This window comes from Nematostella vectensis, chromosome 12 (genome assembly GCF_932526225.1).
Source record: "Nematostella vectensis chromosome 12, jaNemVect1.1, whole genome shotgun sequence".
NCBI classification, from domain to species: Eukaryota; Metazoa; Cnidaria; class Anthozoa; order Actiniaria; family Edwardsiidae; genus Nematostella; species Nematostella vectensis.
Window position 1 is genome coordinate 3083795 of NC_064045.1, and position 18486 is coordinate 3102280.

The 18486-nt window shown below is 38.6% G+C and overlaps 1 protein-coding gene across 1 annotated transcript; it reads right to left on the minus strand.

Annotated features, from left to right (window-relative positions):
- Nucleotides 1–3508: 3508 nt before the first annotated feature.
- LOC116619737 (FAD-dependent oxidoreductase domain-containing protein 2) lies at nt 3509–17359 on the minus strand. Its single transcript, XM_048719457.1, has 23 exons — nt 17091–17359; nt 16615–16686; nt 14395–14457; nt 13384–13499; nt 13090–13247; nt 12556–12613; nt 12126–12192; nt 11537–11603; nt 10773–10820; nt 10621–10679; nt 10239–10352; nt 9547–9605; nt 9355–9475; nt 9202–9273; nt 8867–8982; nt 7971–8016; nt 7146–7208; nt 6897–6969; nt 6633–6736; nt 6254–6332; nt 4881–4977; nt 4735–4789; nt 3509–4095 (listed from the first exon to the last, which is right to left on the minus strand). The coding sequence occupies exons 1-23, from the start codon at nt 17209–17211 to the stop codon at nt 4028–4030; spliced, it is 1896 nt and encodes a 631-aa protein (XP_048575414.1). The 5' UTR covers nt 17212–17359; the 3' UTR covers nt 3509–4027.
- Between the last annotated feature and the right edge of the window lie 1127 nt (nt 17360–18486).

Consider the following 18486-nt stretch of genomic DNA (forward strand, 5'->3'; position numbering starts at 1 on the left):
TCGCGAGATATTCAAACGGTCAACTAGAAACATGTCTCAACAAGTTTCAGTGTCCGAATTTTCGCGTCTGATTCGTCAGAAAAGGAATAAACATTCCAAACATGGTTTAGATGTTCACGGTTTTACTGGTTGTGCTGTAATCATTATCCCCTAAAGTGTGTCCTTTTTTTAACCTGTTTTATTAACTTCCATCAATGAATTTACTAAATTCGATTCATGTCAAAGCCACCCTCCCTATTAACTTTTCAAATTTTTGGTATGAAAACATATTTAAATAAGATTTCAGTTGGAAAGGAGCTAACGATGCTTTTTCTTAACAATAATTAGAATTTCATACATTTGAAGATAGGGAAGCAAGCCCAAGACCCCCCTATACAATATTATTTACACCCGTAAAATACGTAAAATGGGCTCAAAATCAATTTTCTCCTTGCTTGGTGGTGTTTAAGGCCAGCTTCTTCGTCCCTTTATGTGCATGGTGTCTAAGCCATTGCCCCACCCCACCCCCCTACTCCCACACACACAGTAATTTTACTTCCTCTTCGTTTTTGGGGAGGGCCTTACTTTTGGTCGCCTTTTTGGGGGAGGGTCACAATTTTTGCGCTTTAGATTAGGAGAAGGGCCGCAATTTTTGAATCAGAAGAAAACTCAACTTAGCAGCCCTCCCCCTCGATAAATAATTACCTTTCCCTTATCAGAACACTTTTACCGAGGAGAAAGGGCAGGCGACGAATTATTACAGGTATTACAAACTTTATAGTTTTGTGTAACAGCTATATTTTTTGTTCTATCAGCAGACGTAACCGTTATATTTTTGGGTTCTCTAACCCCATGTAACAGAACGACTATAACCCACTTAGCTGGGGGAGGTACCGGTTTTTACTTGTACTCGCTGTTACAAACTGAAGACTTTACAAGATCTTTACGAGATGATAACAAGATGTTTTTCTCATATGTTTGTTCTTCATTCTACAAGTGTGTTCTTCAAGTCTGTTTGTGTGGGTCTTCAAGTGTCTCTTTAAGTGACTTGGGGCTTCGGTACGCACCCATATTTATATGCTCCTAAGACGGCATGTCCTTTAGGATAACCGACCATGACATCCAGAAGGGCTTTTAGCACTGTTTGGATAAGGGTTTAACCGATTAGTGTACGAGGGGCGACCTTCCTATGTGGGTGTGCCAGTCGGTTACCCTGGGGCTACCGTGACATGTGTTTACAATGTCGCTACTGACAACGGATGTCACACACTAACTTGTTACACTGCTAGTGCGCATGGCAAGCTACACACGTGATTATTATGATTGACAGCATTCCAATCATATTTGCACTTAAACCGTACTAAAACCTAATTCTATCGACGGCTAGGTCTGAAGCTTACTTAGGGTAAACCTTGTGTGAACTCAGACTCATAGCACAATATTTGCGGATGACTCAACTTTTCCTAACATAAATAAATTCCTCGACTAAACAAAATAGCATGGCTCTAAATATAAAAAAATGCATGCTCCTCGCAACACCTCAGAAGCTCGCACTTTTCCCTTTCGATAATACTTAATGGAACCTTTATTATTGAACAGGCCACCACAGGCCCGTTCCCAGGATTATTCTTTGGGAGTGGGGGGAGGGTGTGAAATCCAAAAGCGTACCTATTTTTTTCGGGGGAGGGTAGGGATTGCGGACTGAAATGGCTAGTTTGCTTACACCCTCCTGGCTACGGGCTTGCTCCAGTGCACATTTCCTGGGCATAATATTCGACGGACATCTTTCTTGGAAGCCCCATGTTGATTTTCTAAAAAAAAAGCAACAGCAGAGTATCTCTTCTACGCCGAATCTCTCCTTTCTTACTCGTGCTGGTTCTCTCTATTATTATTATTATTATTATTATTATTATTATTATTATTATTATTATTATTATTATTATTATTATTATTATTATTATTATTATTATTATTATTATTATATATAGTATATATAGTGTACATATGTATACATTATTCAATTGCTCTACTGCAAGTGTGTGGGGAAATTGCTGCCAGAGTCTTCAATTGCGACTCCTCCGTTCAAAAGCGCGCTGCGCGTACTACTGTATTCTATCCGTTGACTTTAAGACGCCGTCACGTTTCGCATCTCAAACACTCCCTTAGAAGTGTGAAATGTATAGCGAAAGGCACGACGGGAAGAGGTGACCTCCCGCCCTTGTTTTTGGTACAACTTATTGTAAAAACAATGAAAGCTTAACACATTGACCCCTCAACCGGCCTGTACCGGCTTTGGGAAGTTCTTTGACAAATTTCAAATCGAACAAGGAAAGAAAAGCAGAATCACCCCTCTCAATAAAACGCACAAAATACCACACAAGGGAGAGAGATCAGCAAACACAGCTCAAGACACAAATAGATACCTTTATTCTGATCCTCCAGGTTCATTTCCATGGCCTCAAAACACAATGTCCTCTCCATGAAGGCTTGTAAAACCACTTGGATGCCTTTACGGATTGCAAAGCATTCAGGGAGATCCAGGGAAAAATTCACGAGGGGGGGGCCAGTCAACACTCCTCTCCCCAAAGTCAGATGGTTTTTTATAAGTCTTTTCACCCCGAAGCCAAACAAATCAATTCCAGATCATACAGACCCAGAATAGCAGTGTAAACAGTTTTGGAATCAATTTGGTTTCAGAAAAGACAGCATTAAGGAGAGCTGTGATGATTCGTTAAAAAATTATTTTCTCATCCAGGCAAAGCCAAACAAGAAAAAATCACCATGAATCCACCTTCGCTTGCAAATATCCATAAGCAAAGCACTCAATTATGCCACAATAGACTACATGATGTCCTGAGACACTCTTCTAATATGCTTATAGCTGTATTTTTGATGAAAAATACAAGCAACCATCAACTTGTGCTCGCTGCAACACAACGACGAGGGATTAAAAGTGGAGACGGCAAAGCACTGTTGGGAAGCTTGGATACCGCTGACTAGGTGCAGCTGTGTTTGACTTTGACGGGCTGTATAAAACCCAAAATAGGAGGGGGAGGTATCTGTTCTCAGTCTGTTTTTTGTAAATTCAGCTCAGACATAGCCAGGAGTCAAAGGGGTTAATAATATAAGTTCTGCGGCGGATTATGGAAAGGGTTTAGGCTTGCGCAAAGGAGTATGGGAAGGGTGAAGGTTTGAATTAAGGAGTATGGGAAGGGTTAAGGTCTGCGCAAAAGAGTATGGGAAGGGTTAAGGTCAGCGCAAAGGAGTATGGGAAGGGTTAAGCTCTGCGCGCGGAAGTATAAGAGCGATCAAGCCACACACAACATATGAGCCAACCTCGTCCCCAGGGTCTTCTTGGTAATTTTCAATATGGCGTCTAGCTGATTACCCAGAAGACCCTGGGGACGAGGTTGCATATTAGCTGCCAACCACGTCAAACAAACTTAATTGATTTTCACTCAGTAGTAATATGAACTATTCGAACATCTGATTGGGTGAGATTAGCTAAAACAAATTAAACCTCAAGATATTTTAAAACCGCTAAACCTTTTCCCAGCAGCTTTAATACTTTTACATTTTTCATAATATAAATATGCCATTCTTCTTTGCTAGTATCAACTCTGGAAATGCTATTTTGAAAGCATCTCAATTCTAATGATTTCAAGATTAAATGTTATACTTCTGTTACACACGCAGTGTACTCGCGCTGTACTTGGCTCGTTTACGACGCAAAAAACCCAAAGAATGCTAAACAGAGAGAAAGCTCCACTATTGGTTTATTCCACCTTCTTTATATAGGTGGTGTAAATCAATGATTGTTGTGGCGTCTGGTTATGGTACGGGCTGGCTCTAGATATCTAGCAAACGTGTAACACATTTATGTATCCATTTTGTATATTTTGTTTAGCCATCAATATTTACTTGTTACAGCTCATAAGCTGTCGCACACCGTATTTTAGTCTTTAATCAGATAATCAAATAATGTCGTGGTGTTTCTACATTAGCATCCTGGTGTTTATTGAGGGGAGATGTTGTGAGGTATTTGGTATCACGAAGACAGCAGTTGCCTTTCTCTTGCAGTGTTCAAAAGCACGTAGGTCCCAGGAAGACTTTGGCCTAAGCAAATCACAGAACAAATAAAGGGTACACAAAGAAACATAGTACTGATTCTGTACAGGCAACTGAGTCTCTTAAAAAGAGATTCAGTGGTATCGACAGTATCATCATATAATTAACATCAACAACAAAGCTTACTATAATCATCACCATCATCATTATCATCATCAAGTACCAATCCGTCATAAATATCATTACATAAAACCTGTGACTATCATCACTTGTGCCATCTTTCATCATCAACATTATCTTGTCCACCAAACACCATCATATAGCAGTCTTACCCTATACCTATCACTAACATTATCATGATACACATCACTAACATTGTCATGTCCAACAGATGCCATCATATAGCAGTCTTACCCTGTACCCAAAACTAACATTAACATGTTACACATCACTAACATCATCATGTCCAATAGCTGCCATAATATAGCAGTCTTAACCTATACCCAACACTAACATTATCATGTCAAAGATCACTAACATCATCATGTCCATCAGATGCCATCATATAGCAGTATAACCCTATATCCATCACTAACATTTTCATGTCCATCAGATGCCATCATATATCAGTCGTACCCTGAACCCAACACTACCATGTCCATCATACACCATCATTAGCTGTCTTACCTTTTGCATAGTGTTCACGACAACTTTCTGGAACTGTACTGTGTGTCATCATTAACTGAGCAAATTTCAGAAATAACGATTTTAGAATGAAGTCAATACACTTCCAAGCCATTGTTCAGTGTAACTTTACATCCATCAATCAATACCTTGAAACAAGAACTTGCAAAGAATTGTCTAAGATCTTGACCATGTATTGTCTCAAGAAATCGTCGCAATGGGAGAATATGTGTTAGAGGCGCTTGCCTGGAATCAATCAAATAACAAATAACTGATCATTATTATATACACAATAGCAATCAAAGCCACCAATAGGTGATCACAATAATCATCACTGTCATTATCACCAAGGAACGACTTCATTATCATCATTATGATCATCATATTATCGTCACCATAATAATCATCATTCATCACGAAGAACTAGATTATCATCATCATCATCATATTATCATCATTCCCCCTCCTTTTAGCAGTTCCAGCTAACTGCCTAACCATGACAGCTCTGTGATTGACCTTAGCTCCCATATATGGGGTTGGGTAAATAGTTTTTATTTATTTATTTATTTATTTATTTATTTATTTATTTATTTATTTATTTATTTATTTATTTATTTATTTATTTATTTATTTATTTATTTATTTATTTATTTATTTATTTATTTATTTATTTATTTATTTATTTATTTATTTATTTATTTATAAGGCTTCTACCACTATTACACATATTGGAATAGCGGTAAGGTTGACACAACAGAGCACGGCTCCAACTCAAGTGTAACCCTTTACAATAAAAGAAAAAATAATTGGCAATAAGCTTTTATATTCTAAAACACGAGGTATTAAGTTCAGTTTACCTTTAGTATTCGTAAGCACATCTATTTTTTGTTAGCTTTTTAGACGATATTTTCCTTCCCTCCTACCCACACGGTGGCAAAGAAGCTTTATTTGTCAATTAGTTATTTATGTATCATTTTCTTCTATTATCATTTTCTTCTATTAGCCAAATGTGCGAGCAAAGTCTCCTCGATTTTGTTGTTGTTGTCACGGATGGGAAATTATTGTAATAATCATTAATATCATCATCATAATTATAATCATTATCATAATTATCATTATAATCATCATCATTATTTTAACACATTGACGCCTCAACCGGCCTGTACCGGCTTTGAGAAGTACCCACAAACCAAAAAATTCATAAATGCAAAATAAACACAACAAGATAAAAATACTCAGGCATCAGTCTAAGGGATAAATGGTCTTGAAGATATGCATCCAGCCAAGGTGTTGGCAACTACTCTTTAGCCAAATAATAGCACAGGTTCTTTGACAAATTTGACTTTGACTTTGACTTTGAAGGACTGTATAAAACCCAGAATAGGGGGGGGGGGTATCTGTTCTCAGTCTGTTTTTTTGTAAACTCAGCTCAAAAATAGCCAGGAGTCAATGGGTTGATCTTCATCAGTATGATATTCCACATCATCATTATTATAATCACCATTGTCATTTATCTTCTTACCATGAAGTCAAAAAGTCCTCCACGATGTGATGTATGCGATCAGGTCTAGGTAACCGGATGTCTTTCTCAACATTCATCTCTGAAAACATGAAGATATTTTTTTAAACTTTGAAAACAAGTACAAAAAATGAGTGATAGAAAGTTAGGGTGCTCACTATGTCATAATATTCACTCTTGGGTTCTAGGTATAACACTTTTTCCTAGGTGGCTATGCCATAATACTCACTCCTTGGGTCTATCGTATAACACATTTTTCTAGGAGGCCATGCCAAATACCCACTCTTGGGTTCTATTGTATAACACTTTTCCTAGGTGGCTATGCCAAAATACTCACTCTTGGGGTCTATGGTATCACACTTATTGCAAGGTGGCTACTTACTATTAGGGTGTTTCTTGTAGAAGTAGAAGACGGGGTGAAGGAAGTTGGACATGTGAGCTTCTCTGGCTTCCCCGTGGGCACGATCTGGTCGAAAGATGTCTTTTCTGCATATGGCAAAATAAAAGCACAATCACAAAAATATTAATTTTAAGCCAGGATTTGTTGATACTGGAAAAGGGTATCTTTTTTAATAGCCCACTATAATAGACCATTTGGTAGCTTGCGCTATTCGACACAAACAAATATGCAGTTCACCCATCTTACCCAGCTCCAGAGAAGTTCGGGCCATACTCCATGTTAAGCACAACCATTGGTCCTGGCTTGTAGCCTGTGATCTCTAGAGAACAAGAAAACAAGATCAGCAAACAATGGTCAATGATCCCCTGTAATATGATCAACACGGCATGGTCAATGGTTTTCTGTAAAATGATCACCACGACATGGTCTATAATTTCCTGTAATATGATCAGCAAGGCATGGTCAATGATTTCCCTTAATATGATCACCACATACTTTTAAAAGCATTTAATGTTTTGATCGGGTACTCTTCAAAGTAGTCGACTTTTCCATCTTTACCTGCAAAAGATAGATGGAGACATATATGGCCATCATTGCTTGACAAATGGAAGTTGAAAAGGTTATTGGATAAACTCTACTAAGAATAAGACTATAAACAATTGTTGTAAGATGTGGAGCGCTACACAACGAAACTAAAGAAGTGCAATCTGGATTATGTTGAAGTGATTTCAAACAAAGGGGTAGATTTCTAGACTGCCATGGTATTCAGTCAACAGACTGAAGAGTACTTGAAGTCCCTTAATTTGCATACATCTGCATAACAAGATTACATTATTTTTGCATCTATAACTGTTTCAAAGAGAGAAAAATCCTGACAATTGCCTGCAACAGGGTCAAAATCACCCTTCCCAAGGTCCTTTGCATAATTCTTCCCATGATGCATAGTAAAGAGCTTTGTGATACTGATTAGAGACGGCCTGGTAAAAGTGCTGGAAGTTGACTGCTTCATGTCATGTGGGCCACTCCAAATTTGGAGCTGCAAGTGGTACTTAATAGGTTGCTAACCCCAGTTTAAAGTTACAGTATGATACAGCTATTTCAAAAAACATTGTCCAAAAGCGCTCAGCCGTTTGAGCCATACCGTAAATAGACTGTTGTTCTGCTATTCTAACAGTGCTAAACGAGTTTAATCCAGCAGTAAAGAATCATAGTCTGAAACAACATATACTACCCATACTACCTCGCAGTATGGGCGCATGTGGCAGAGCGATCTTGGACAACGTTTTTTTGAAATAGCAGTATCTTAGATAAAAAGCTTACGGAAGACCATGACGTCGCCAAGGACTCCAAACATCTGGTAGATTCCCTACAAAACCAACAGAATAACATCATGTAAGTCAAAGGAAAGATTAGAGTAGACAGATATGAGTTGCAACTGGCAGAGAGGCATTTCAGAGAGAGAGAGAGAGAGAGAGAGAGAGAGAGAGAGAGAGAGAGAGAGAGAGAGAGACAGAGAGACAGAGAGACAGAGAGACAGAGAGACAGAGAGACAGAGAGACAGAGAGACAGAGAGACAGAGAGACAGAGAGACAGAGAGACAGAGAAGGAGTTCACGGGAATACTCTTGCACTGGGAGAGAGACAGGAGGCTGGTCATGGAGAGAAGGAAAAGTGGTCTATTCTTGATAGGGCTTTTTACCCGGGGGGGGGGGGGACTCTCCAGAAAAGTAGACGGGGTGATCGTCACATCTTTTAGGGTGTAAAATTTCGACCAACTGACATCCCTTAGGGGGTGTTCCGATTTTGCCATTTCTTAGAAAATAAAAATAGACCAACTGCTATTTCTAAGGGGATGTTTAACTTGTTTTTTTTGATTTGCTATCTCTCAGGGTATAAAATTCAACCAATTGCTATTTCTAAGTGGGTGTTTAACGTCTTTTTTCGATTCTGCCATTTCGTATGGTTAAAAATTCCTTTGACCACACCAATTTTTCTATCTCTTAGGGGTAAGAATTTCTGTTGACCTCGCCCAAAGTGCCCTCTCTTAGGGTTAAAATCGATTTTTGCTGTTAATCACCCCCGTCTGTTTTTATTGGAGTCCCCGCTGAGCTGTTTATAATAATGAAGCCCAAAGGAGTAGTGAAGAACTTGAAGGGAAACAAGCAAGGAAGGCCAGGGAGGGGGGAACAAGGCAGGAAAAATGGTAATCATACTCACAGAAGCCTCATTTATGCGTTTTATAATGTGATTCATAAGGTCAAGGTACGGTATAGTAATGTGTGGCCAGATGACCTTGTTAAACTTCCACTCAAGATGATGGAACAATGCACGTGCTGGGGATTAACAAAGGTATGTAGGTTGATGAGATCAAGTATTGCAAGAGACAGTGCAATCCTGTCATTAGCCCAGAGAGCCTATCTATACCGTTTTTTTCAACATAATATAATAGTGAATCTCCTATTGTCTTCATTATTAGATGCAGATGTTATCAGATGTTAACAACAATGGATGATGTTATCCTACTAAGGTTAAGGATTTGACCAAATACGTACTGGTGTAGCGGAACCCATGAATAAATCCTCCAGCAGACTTACGAAAATCCACAGAATGAGTGTTAGTACCAGCTATAACATAAAACACAAGTCAGTCCAAGTGTCAATTAACTGTTTATGACATCCTTAGACAAGCAAAACCCTGTAACTCACCAAAGAACATCCCAGGAACAGAGACAGACTCGTAGTTCGGATAGACCTCAGGGTATTTCTTGGAGCGCTTGCCCATGCATGGTTTCGGAAGAGATGAGTTGTCAAAGATTGAAAAATCAAACTGCAAGAAAGAATGAATTTTCAGGTATGAGTTAATCATAATCATATAACACATAAGGGAAATGATGTTACCTTGAATCCAAGACAGCGGATGATGCGGTCATAGGGATCACGCATTGCAAAATTGTCAGCTGTAGAGTAATAAATATCACCAATGTGATACTATAATATATAAACTTTCCAGTGACTGATTAATTGGTTTGGTGAATGAGAGCAGTGGCAAACCATGGAGAGAGGCCGGGGCTGCTATAAGAGAGGGGACAGCGCCCCCTCCCTTCACACACACAAGGGGTTGATCCAGATAAAGTTGACTGATTTGAAATGGTCACGGTCATGACCGATTTGGGGCTTTTGCACCTGCACCCCACTTTTGGGACCGCTCTCCTTCCCCTGGAGACAAATGCCTGATTGACTGTCTAACTAAATGGCCAAAGGCTCCACTTATAAGTATAATCGAATTACTCTAAAACAATTAGACTTTTAAACTTTTACACACCTAAATGGACTGACGTCAAAACCGACTGTCTGACCTGTCAGGTTAACATGCATATAATAACATAACATAATAGTGAAAAAGATTAAAAGACTGAATGTGTCTGCTAAGTTGGATTAAGAAAATACATGGCAGAAGGAAATATAACAGATAAATAAAAATACTGTTTAACTGTATGTAGCATGGACAGGGGGGATATTTTTTTAGACAGAAAGACTGGATAGTCTTGAGAGACAGATAGGTTAATACCAGTTACGAACAAACCACTCACGCAGGGTGCTGTTATCATCTAGGTGGTCAAAGCTCATTTGTTCCAGGTCTTCTTTCTGCATGACGTACAGTTTTCCATTTCTCTTGATGACTATAATCTCTTCTACTGGCGCCTCTGAGACACAAATAATGATACAGTTGTAAATATATGATAAAAATGTTATCATAAGGATACATAGCTGTCAACTCTATAACAATTGGCAAGAGTCTCAATATTTTGAACCTTCTTACATTTACTGCACTCTCCCGTATTAGCTATGGTAATTCTGATACATCCACTGTATTTTCTCAAGATTTTTCTTGAGAGAATACAGTGAGGTTGACAGCTAGTGAGGTTGACAGCTATGGCAATGTTAATGAAGAATATATAATCCATCTTTTACCTAGTAGAGCATCCAATGACTTTAGCTGGTAAGTGTCCAGAATCCCATTATTTATTGCTCTGAAATAAAAATTTTATCAAAAAATCAATACAAACTGTTTAGATTTTTTAGTCCAGTAGGTAGTTTTAAAATTGCAATAAAGAAACAAGTACCTTAAATCTCCAACATAATGTGTTTCCCATGACAATCGGACACGTGACCTGACAGAAAAGATTTTTTCACATTGATGACAAATTCAAATTCAGATTCAAAACAAAAATCTGATCATTAGCCTTAACCAGAATGTATATATGGAGGAGGACTGTACATATTTTCCCAGAAGAAAAGAACTCATGCTAATATCTGCCAACAATACAAATTTTGAATAGTTAGGGCAAAATCAATCTGTCTATAAGAGCCCTTTATATTTCTACTTGTCTCTCTCCCTCCCTCCCTCCCCCCCCCCTCCCTCCCTCCCCCCCCCCCCCCTCCCTCCCTCCCTCCCTCCCTCCCTCCCTCCCTCCCTCCCTCCCTCCCTCCCTCCCTCCCTCCCTCCCTCCCTCCCTCCCTCCCTCCCTCCCTCCCTCCCTCCCTCCCTCCCTCCCTCCCTCCCTCCCTCCCTCCCTCCCTCCCTCCCTCCCTCCCTCCCTCCCTCCCTCCCTCCCTCCCTCCCTCCCTCCCTCCCTCCCTCCCTCCCTCCCTCCCTCCCTCCCTCCCTCCCTCCCCTCCCTCCCTCCCTCCCTCCCTCCCCCTCCCTCCCTCCCCCCCCCCCTCCCTCCCCCTCCCCCCCCCCCTCCCTCCCTCCCCCCCCCCTCCCCCCCCCCTCCCCCCCTCCCTCCCTCCCTCCCTCCCTCCCTCCCTCCCTCCCTCCCTCCCTCCCTCCCTCTCTCTCTCTCTCTCTCTCTCTCTCTCTGTCACCAGTGACTTGTTACTATACCTTGCCATCATATGGATCAAGTTGGTGGCACCCATGATGCGATCTGCCGTCTCAAATGCAGAGTTGCCTGTGAATTAACAGAGACCCTTATAATGGGAATATATTTAGACTCCTCTAGGCATTAAAAGGTTTACCTATAAACTCCTAATTAAGTGTCATTCTCAAACACAGGCTTCGGTATGATAAATTAAATGGATAGTGTAGCATGTACCTAAATAATGTGAATATTACATGGGGATAAATAGCAAACTAATCAGATTAATTATAGGGGAAACAAACTAGACCCTCAAAATTTGCATTTGTTTAAATTTCAGTTGGTTTCTGGTTTTAAGCATTTCAAAGATTATTTATCTAGGAAGCACTGCTTTGAGTGCCCTAATGAAAGGGCAACTCAGGGCTATTAGCAGTCATCTTGAGATAACGAGAGAGTGGGATAGGGGATGGGGGTGTTCCTTATCCTTTGAAAAAACTTGTTTGGAGGGAGTTGCCCTCGCCCTATTGGTGCTACAGTGATGCATCCACAAATACAACTGCATTACAGATAACTTCTAAATATAGGGAAAAAATACTATAACAATATGGAATATACCTCGACCAATTATCAGGACAGACTGGCCTTCAAAATCATCAGGATTGGTGGATATGCTGCTGTAGCTCTGTAACAAAAATTTGTTGGTCACCACTCATGCATGCCTTCCAACCTTTAGAGCCCTTAGTAAGTGAATTTATACAAAGCATTTAATGTAGGTGTCATTTATAGTGAATGTGGTGATTATTAGGGAATTTTCTAAATATGAAGATGCACATGGCCGTAGCAGGCCACGTAAGAAGTGGGGGGAGGCATAATACAGAAACATTTAGAAAATATTTGGGGGGGGGGGGCAAGGGACGCCCCTACTGGTCATTTGATGATCATTTTTTCAAATATTGAGGGTCACACCCCCAAGTGCCCTTGTTGTAAGCACAGCTGGCATCTGGTTTCTCGTTGTATAAGGAATAAGAGAAAACATTTGATTTACCTCAGTGTATTCAACTCCATCAAACTGGGTTGCCAGGTTCTCTACCCAAATGCCAGTACTAGAAAAAGAAAAACATTTCATCCGCTAAGGTGAGTGTTGAGGATTGGTGGTGTGGTTGGTTGAGCATTGGGTTCTGGGTTTTATATTCAGTCCCAGGATTTGTTAAATAAGTTTATTCTCCCTTTTGATCCAAGGGTTTTCACCTGGTTCATCAGCTTTCCTATCTCTACAAAAAAAAAAAAAAAAAAAAAAAAAATTTCAAGCTGTTTTTTGTAGTCACATGTGAGTCATACAGTAAGCTGGATGCCTGAAGCACCTTATATCCCTTTCACTAAACCATGTTGTATCTGCAGCATCCTCATACCCCATAACAGGGCTTGGGTATCCCCCCCGGGCAGATCATACCCCATAACAGGGCTTGGGTATCCCCCCCCACCCCCCGGGCAGATCATACCCCATAACAGGGCTTGGGTATCCCCCCGGGCAGATCATACCCCATAACAGGGCTTGGGTATCCCCCGGGCAGAGGATTACCTGACTACGAGTGTCCTGCACTCATAGACTGTGTCATTTTGATCCTTTATAAAGAATTGCGTTGTTTTGCCCATGACTTTTCTAGAGACATTCCTGATGTTTGTGTTGTACTGGACATTCAGCTTCAACTTGGTGGCATAATCATTCAGATACTTGACCTAGAACCAATATTCCTGTTAGAAAAGGGCTTTTGGGGCAGCATCTTAATTATGAAAGTTTGTGTCAACTTATGGGGTGTGCAATGACCTGTCCAGCTACAGATAGCAGAATGGTACATTGCCATTGAATACATACATAATCATCAGCATCAGGGAAGAACTTCTTGGAGTAATGTTTCATCAGCAGTGATTCATCATCACTGATCAGCGAATTCCAGTCATGGCGAAGGTTGAATTCTTTATTTGTTTTTCCTGACACAAAAAGAACATTTTTTTAATAAATGTGATAATTTTTAACCACACGAAAGTGAAATGTTGAATCACATCTTGAATGGGATTTCGGGGGTGAACACTGCTTTGTAGTCTTCTGGATTTTTTTTAAAAGAACTGTTGCCAATGATGAACAAGATTTTGGGGTATTTGTATGTGCTTCTAATGTTTTATACATAAGTCCAGGCAATCTAGTGTTTTACCCAAAAGTAATTGCAACACAAGTAATTTCGAAAGTTCTCAAGAGTTCTTGTAAGGGAACATCTTGAAAATTCCGAGCAAAGTTTTAACCATTTTATCATATTTTAACAAATAGATATAAACTGGGATTCTACAACCGTTATATAGATTGAATATATTATTCAGAAAATTTGTTACAAAGTTTATTGATGTGATTTGCTTATCCCCCCACTCCACCCCCCTCTAAAATAATCTCCTGGTTTTTCAAGTCTGGCATTGGCAGGTTTGCATTACCTCCCCCCCAGCGCGTACACAGGGGGTGCCCAGGGTGCACATGAACACCCCTTGGTGTCCAAACAGTGGGTCATTTCTTATTAAGGAATCTCCAGATACTGTGGTTTTCCAATATGATACCTATGACTGCACACCCCCCTCAGCCAATCCTTGGTACACGCCTGCCCCCTCACCCGGACCACATGAAACAAGGGTAATTTTTTTTTAAGGATAAAGAAATATTACCCATCATTATTACCTTTTTCCAAATAATACCTATGACTGCACCACCCTGGGTATGTTTATACCCTCCTTAAGCCTCGCCTAGTCTTCACATTCCATTATTTTAGGATAGCAAAAAAAAGTTAAACCTTCCGTGTAAGCTAAGGGTGGTATTTTAAAAACATATTTACAACACATGTACCTGTATGTCTCTTGTTAATAGAGATCAGAGTTCTGTGTCTTGGAAGCTCTACATAAAAAGAACCTGCAAAATACAATAATAACAACAATAAGAAGAATGTCAGTGACAAAAAAGAAAACCATTTAGCAGGTAAATGGTGAAAATAGTGTAGAGTTTGTATCCATACACTTATAATTGTTTTATTTCAAAAAGAATATATGCCAAAGGTATGATTTCTTAACTGTAATGTGACATTCATGGCTAGCCTCCTCTCCCTACCAAACACTCCCCATCCTACAATAAGCCGGTTTCATTTCACAGTTCACTTTCCACGATCCGAAAAAAAGTAGAAAAAAGGAAGAATTCAGCGGAAAAGAAACAAATGATGCTGTTCCCAGGAATATTTTTACATTTTTTAGCGCTTCAAAGTTTGAAAATATCAAACCAATAAAACATCTTGAAAAAATATTTGATTTTAAATCAACAGATGTCTTTGATTTATTCATTGAGTCCTGGAGCTTTTAGTTCAGCCATCGCCACTGTATCAGCCAATCAAAGGAAGCCTAGTCTATCCAAACAGGACAAGAAACAAGAGAAAAGATGTCCCTCTGTCAATATAAATCTACCATTAGCATAAACACATGTTTTTCATGTTTCTAGGTTATACCTGACTCAAAACCAATAAAGTTGCATTCATTGAGTTTTTTTTTATTTGATAGGTGATCAACGACGATCAAATCGCATACTTTCTAGAACTTTGATTTAAATAACAGGTGTTTTTCTAGCAGAGTTAAGTTTTGAGTTTGCCCTGGAATGAAATGAAAATAGAGTAGACTGCAAGTTTTTGGTGGACTATAACTAATACTTGTTTGAGAACATGACTACATAGCTGTCTACTCTCTCGCATTAGGCGGGATTTTTTAAAACTGTAAACTTTTTCTCAAGCCTAATTTTCTTGAAAATATTCATAGATTAACTGTATTTTCCCGCATTAGCTGTCTTGGTTTTAATACATTGACTGTATTATCTCAAGACTTTTCCTAAAGCGACAGTTGATAGCTGTGTGACTTCTCTGGTTTCGCAAATGATTCCAAAAATGTGTAAAATAATATATTAATACACATACAAAAGAGTGGTTATCAAAACATAAGGTTTGACAAATAAGGATGATTAACAACCATAATTCTAATTAAATTCCACAAGAAAAATAAAAAAATGGTTTCTCATTTTCTTATAATACTGAAAAAATAGACAAGAATCAACACTTGATGCACTCTGCACTTAAATGGAATGATTGATAGGAATATTTTCTAGTGAGAAACTGGACTGACATAAAAAAAAGGCCAATATCGTATCCATTATTAGTTGTAACAAGAGAATCGTTCTTATTGTTTGGGTTTTAGACAGGTGCTAAATTCGATTCATTCATCCCCCTCCCAAAAACATGAAGGAAATGGTTGAAGACCCTATCCTGGCCTCCCACATGCCATTATGTAACCACATCTTATAAAAATCAAAGCGTTCATAGGTAATTGAAAGATAAGAAATGCGACTCAAATTACTTTAACAGATTAACATTCTTACCATAAATTTGTTTAATTTCGGCTAAGTATGATAACAGACGCGACATCCAAATTATCGCATTTTTAATCTATTTTTTTTCTTTTCCCATAATCCTGTTTACAACAAAACTATAATAATAAGTGAGGAAACGGAATTTATATATAATGTAGTGAAATTGAGAGTGATTGTGTAAAAATTGCGGATTGATTTAGATCTAATATTTCACTTAACGCATTATTTCGAGAGCCATTTCCATACCGGAAACTCTCAGGATCCGACTCATATAGCAAACTGTTCCTTATCCTAAAAATTTATTGCAATAATAGCTTTTGGCATTATCTATTATACCATTGGCTACACTCCGATCGATTATGTTACAAAAGTTTTTTTAGTACTTTAAACAAGAAAAAGGAAAAGAGAAAGACAATAACAGTTCGGTTTCAAATAAAAACAATACAGCAGGACGTCCCTGGGAAGATTTTAATAGAAATTAAAATCGGCACGATATATCTTTAACAAGAAAAAATAACATGAAAATAGCCGGGTTTTCGCATCCGTATGAGATACAGATTATTTTGATAACAGAGATGTGTCAGTTGAAAAGACGGAAAGTCAGAATTTATACGAGTTTCGTTTCAGCTAACAGGGAAGAGAAATCCGGAAGCTATTCGTTCCTACCTGCAACGCCATTTCGCTCGAAGATCACATAATCTCTAGAAGCTTTTTCAAGAAAGAACCCCATTTGAAGACCTTGGGAAAACCAAGAATGAATACAATTCATTAAAAGAGTAAAGGGATTTGTTACATATAAAAATAATGTCTGATCCTTTAGTCAAATTGATGATAGCTGCATATTGCATGATTTGATCATTGCAGCAAACTTTTTACATACTTTTGAGCACATCATTCCAAAAACAGTTTATAAGTTTGTATTAATTTGTGTCATCAATTATATAACTCTTAAAATTCGTTTTGTTATGTAATATGTAGTTAGATGCGACTTGTGTGTGAAAGAAGAGGGAATCCGGTGATATTGTTGTTGTCTGGCAGGACGCGATGGTAAGAAATAAAACACGATTTTTTCCATCTTTAAATGCTTAAATGGTAGAGATAAATGAATGTAAGAACAAAGGAAGTCTCCTTCAAGGACTCACCGGCTGGACCAGCTCCGATCACGCAGTAATCATGATAATTTGAGTTTGATTTCGAGTGAAGAACATGTACACAACAAAGTAGCAGGAATAAAAAATATCTCAGTGACCCTAAAGCTTGCATATCTGCTGTCAGTGCACAGGACAAATCAGGCAAGAAACAATTTTATCAGCTAAAATTAAGAAAGCAAGCGAATGTAGAATCATTCAGTTGTCTATGTTCAACACTTTGGTCGTCCTTTTTCGCTCCGCTTGTATTTACGCATTGGAATCACCATCGCGTGCTCTGATTGGCCAGGAGAACAAAGGAGTCACGATAGTGACAGTTCGATGCCCAGATCTGTTGAGTAGCTTACGTGTTGGTTGTGAAGTCCATGGTTTATTCACGGTGCAATATGAATAAGATTCAATAATGCATTCATAATATATATTTTGCATTTCGTCATTTTTTTTCTCAGTTTGATTCTAAGCACTACAAAATTAAATTGTTATGCTCGCTTTTTGATTTCTCAACGCAAAAGAATGCGCAAGAGAGCGCAATACCTACCAAAATGCTTTAGTAACTGTAAAGTTCTGCGACTTCCTATTTGTTTAAATTTAAAAACACACACAATCACAAACACGAAAAAAAAACTTTTAAACTGATTGTTGGCTAAACGGTGCCGCAAACAGCGCGAACCCATCAGCCAGTTTAGCTGGCGTAGACTCGCTTGACTACGACCAAAAGTTATACAGAGCATTTACAGAAAATTAATTATCGCTTGTCATATATGTGATGATCCTGGGCTGATGTGGGCTATATTTTTATGATTCTGGGCTGATGTGGGCTATATTTTTATGATTCTGGGCTGATGACAAAAACGAAAATTCCACCTATAAACGAGAACTAAAATGCATCTTTGATACTAGAAAGGGGGAGAAAGGTAGGGTCAGACAAAATAGGCAATATACCCACTTCCAAACTAATTGATATAGACGAATAAAACTAATTGATATAGATGAATAAAAACTAATTGATATAGATGAATAAAAACTAATTGATATAGATGAATTATTAAAATAATTATTGACTATTCTGTAATTAATTCATCCTACGTCGAAGTATAATTTAAAAAAGCCTTAAATGTTGCATTTCACGCCCACAATGTATAGCCTATTGAAAGGTAGGCTATACATGTGGAAGTTGCCCTTATCTTAGCTCGAAGCTATTTTTCTAACGTTTAGAGTGTACTCGGGGCAACATAAATCCAAATTATTCACAGATAAACAATTATCCATATATTGTGTGTTCTGTTATATTTTGTCGGATGACATATAAATAGAAACGCGCTTTAGTCACTAAACAAAGCAGCTTCCAGAATCTAATTTTTCTTTTTAGTTTTTTGTTTACTACAGTAAT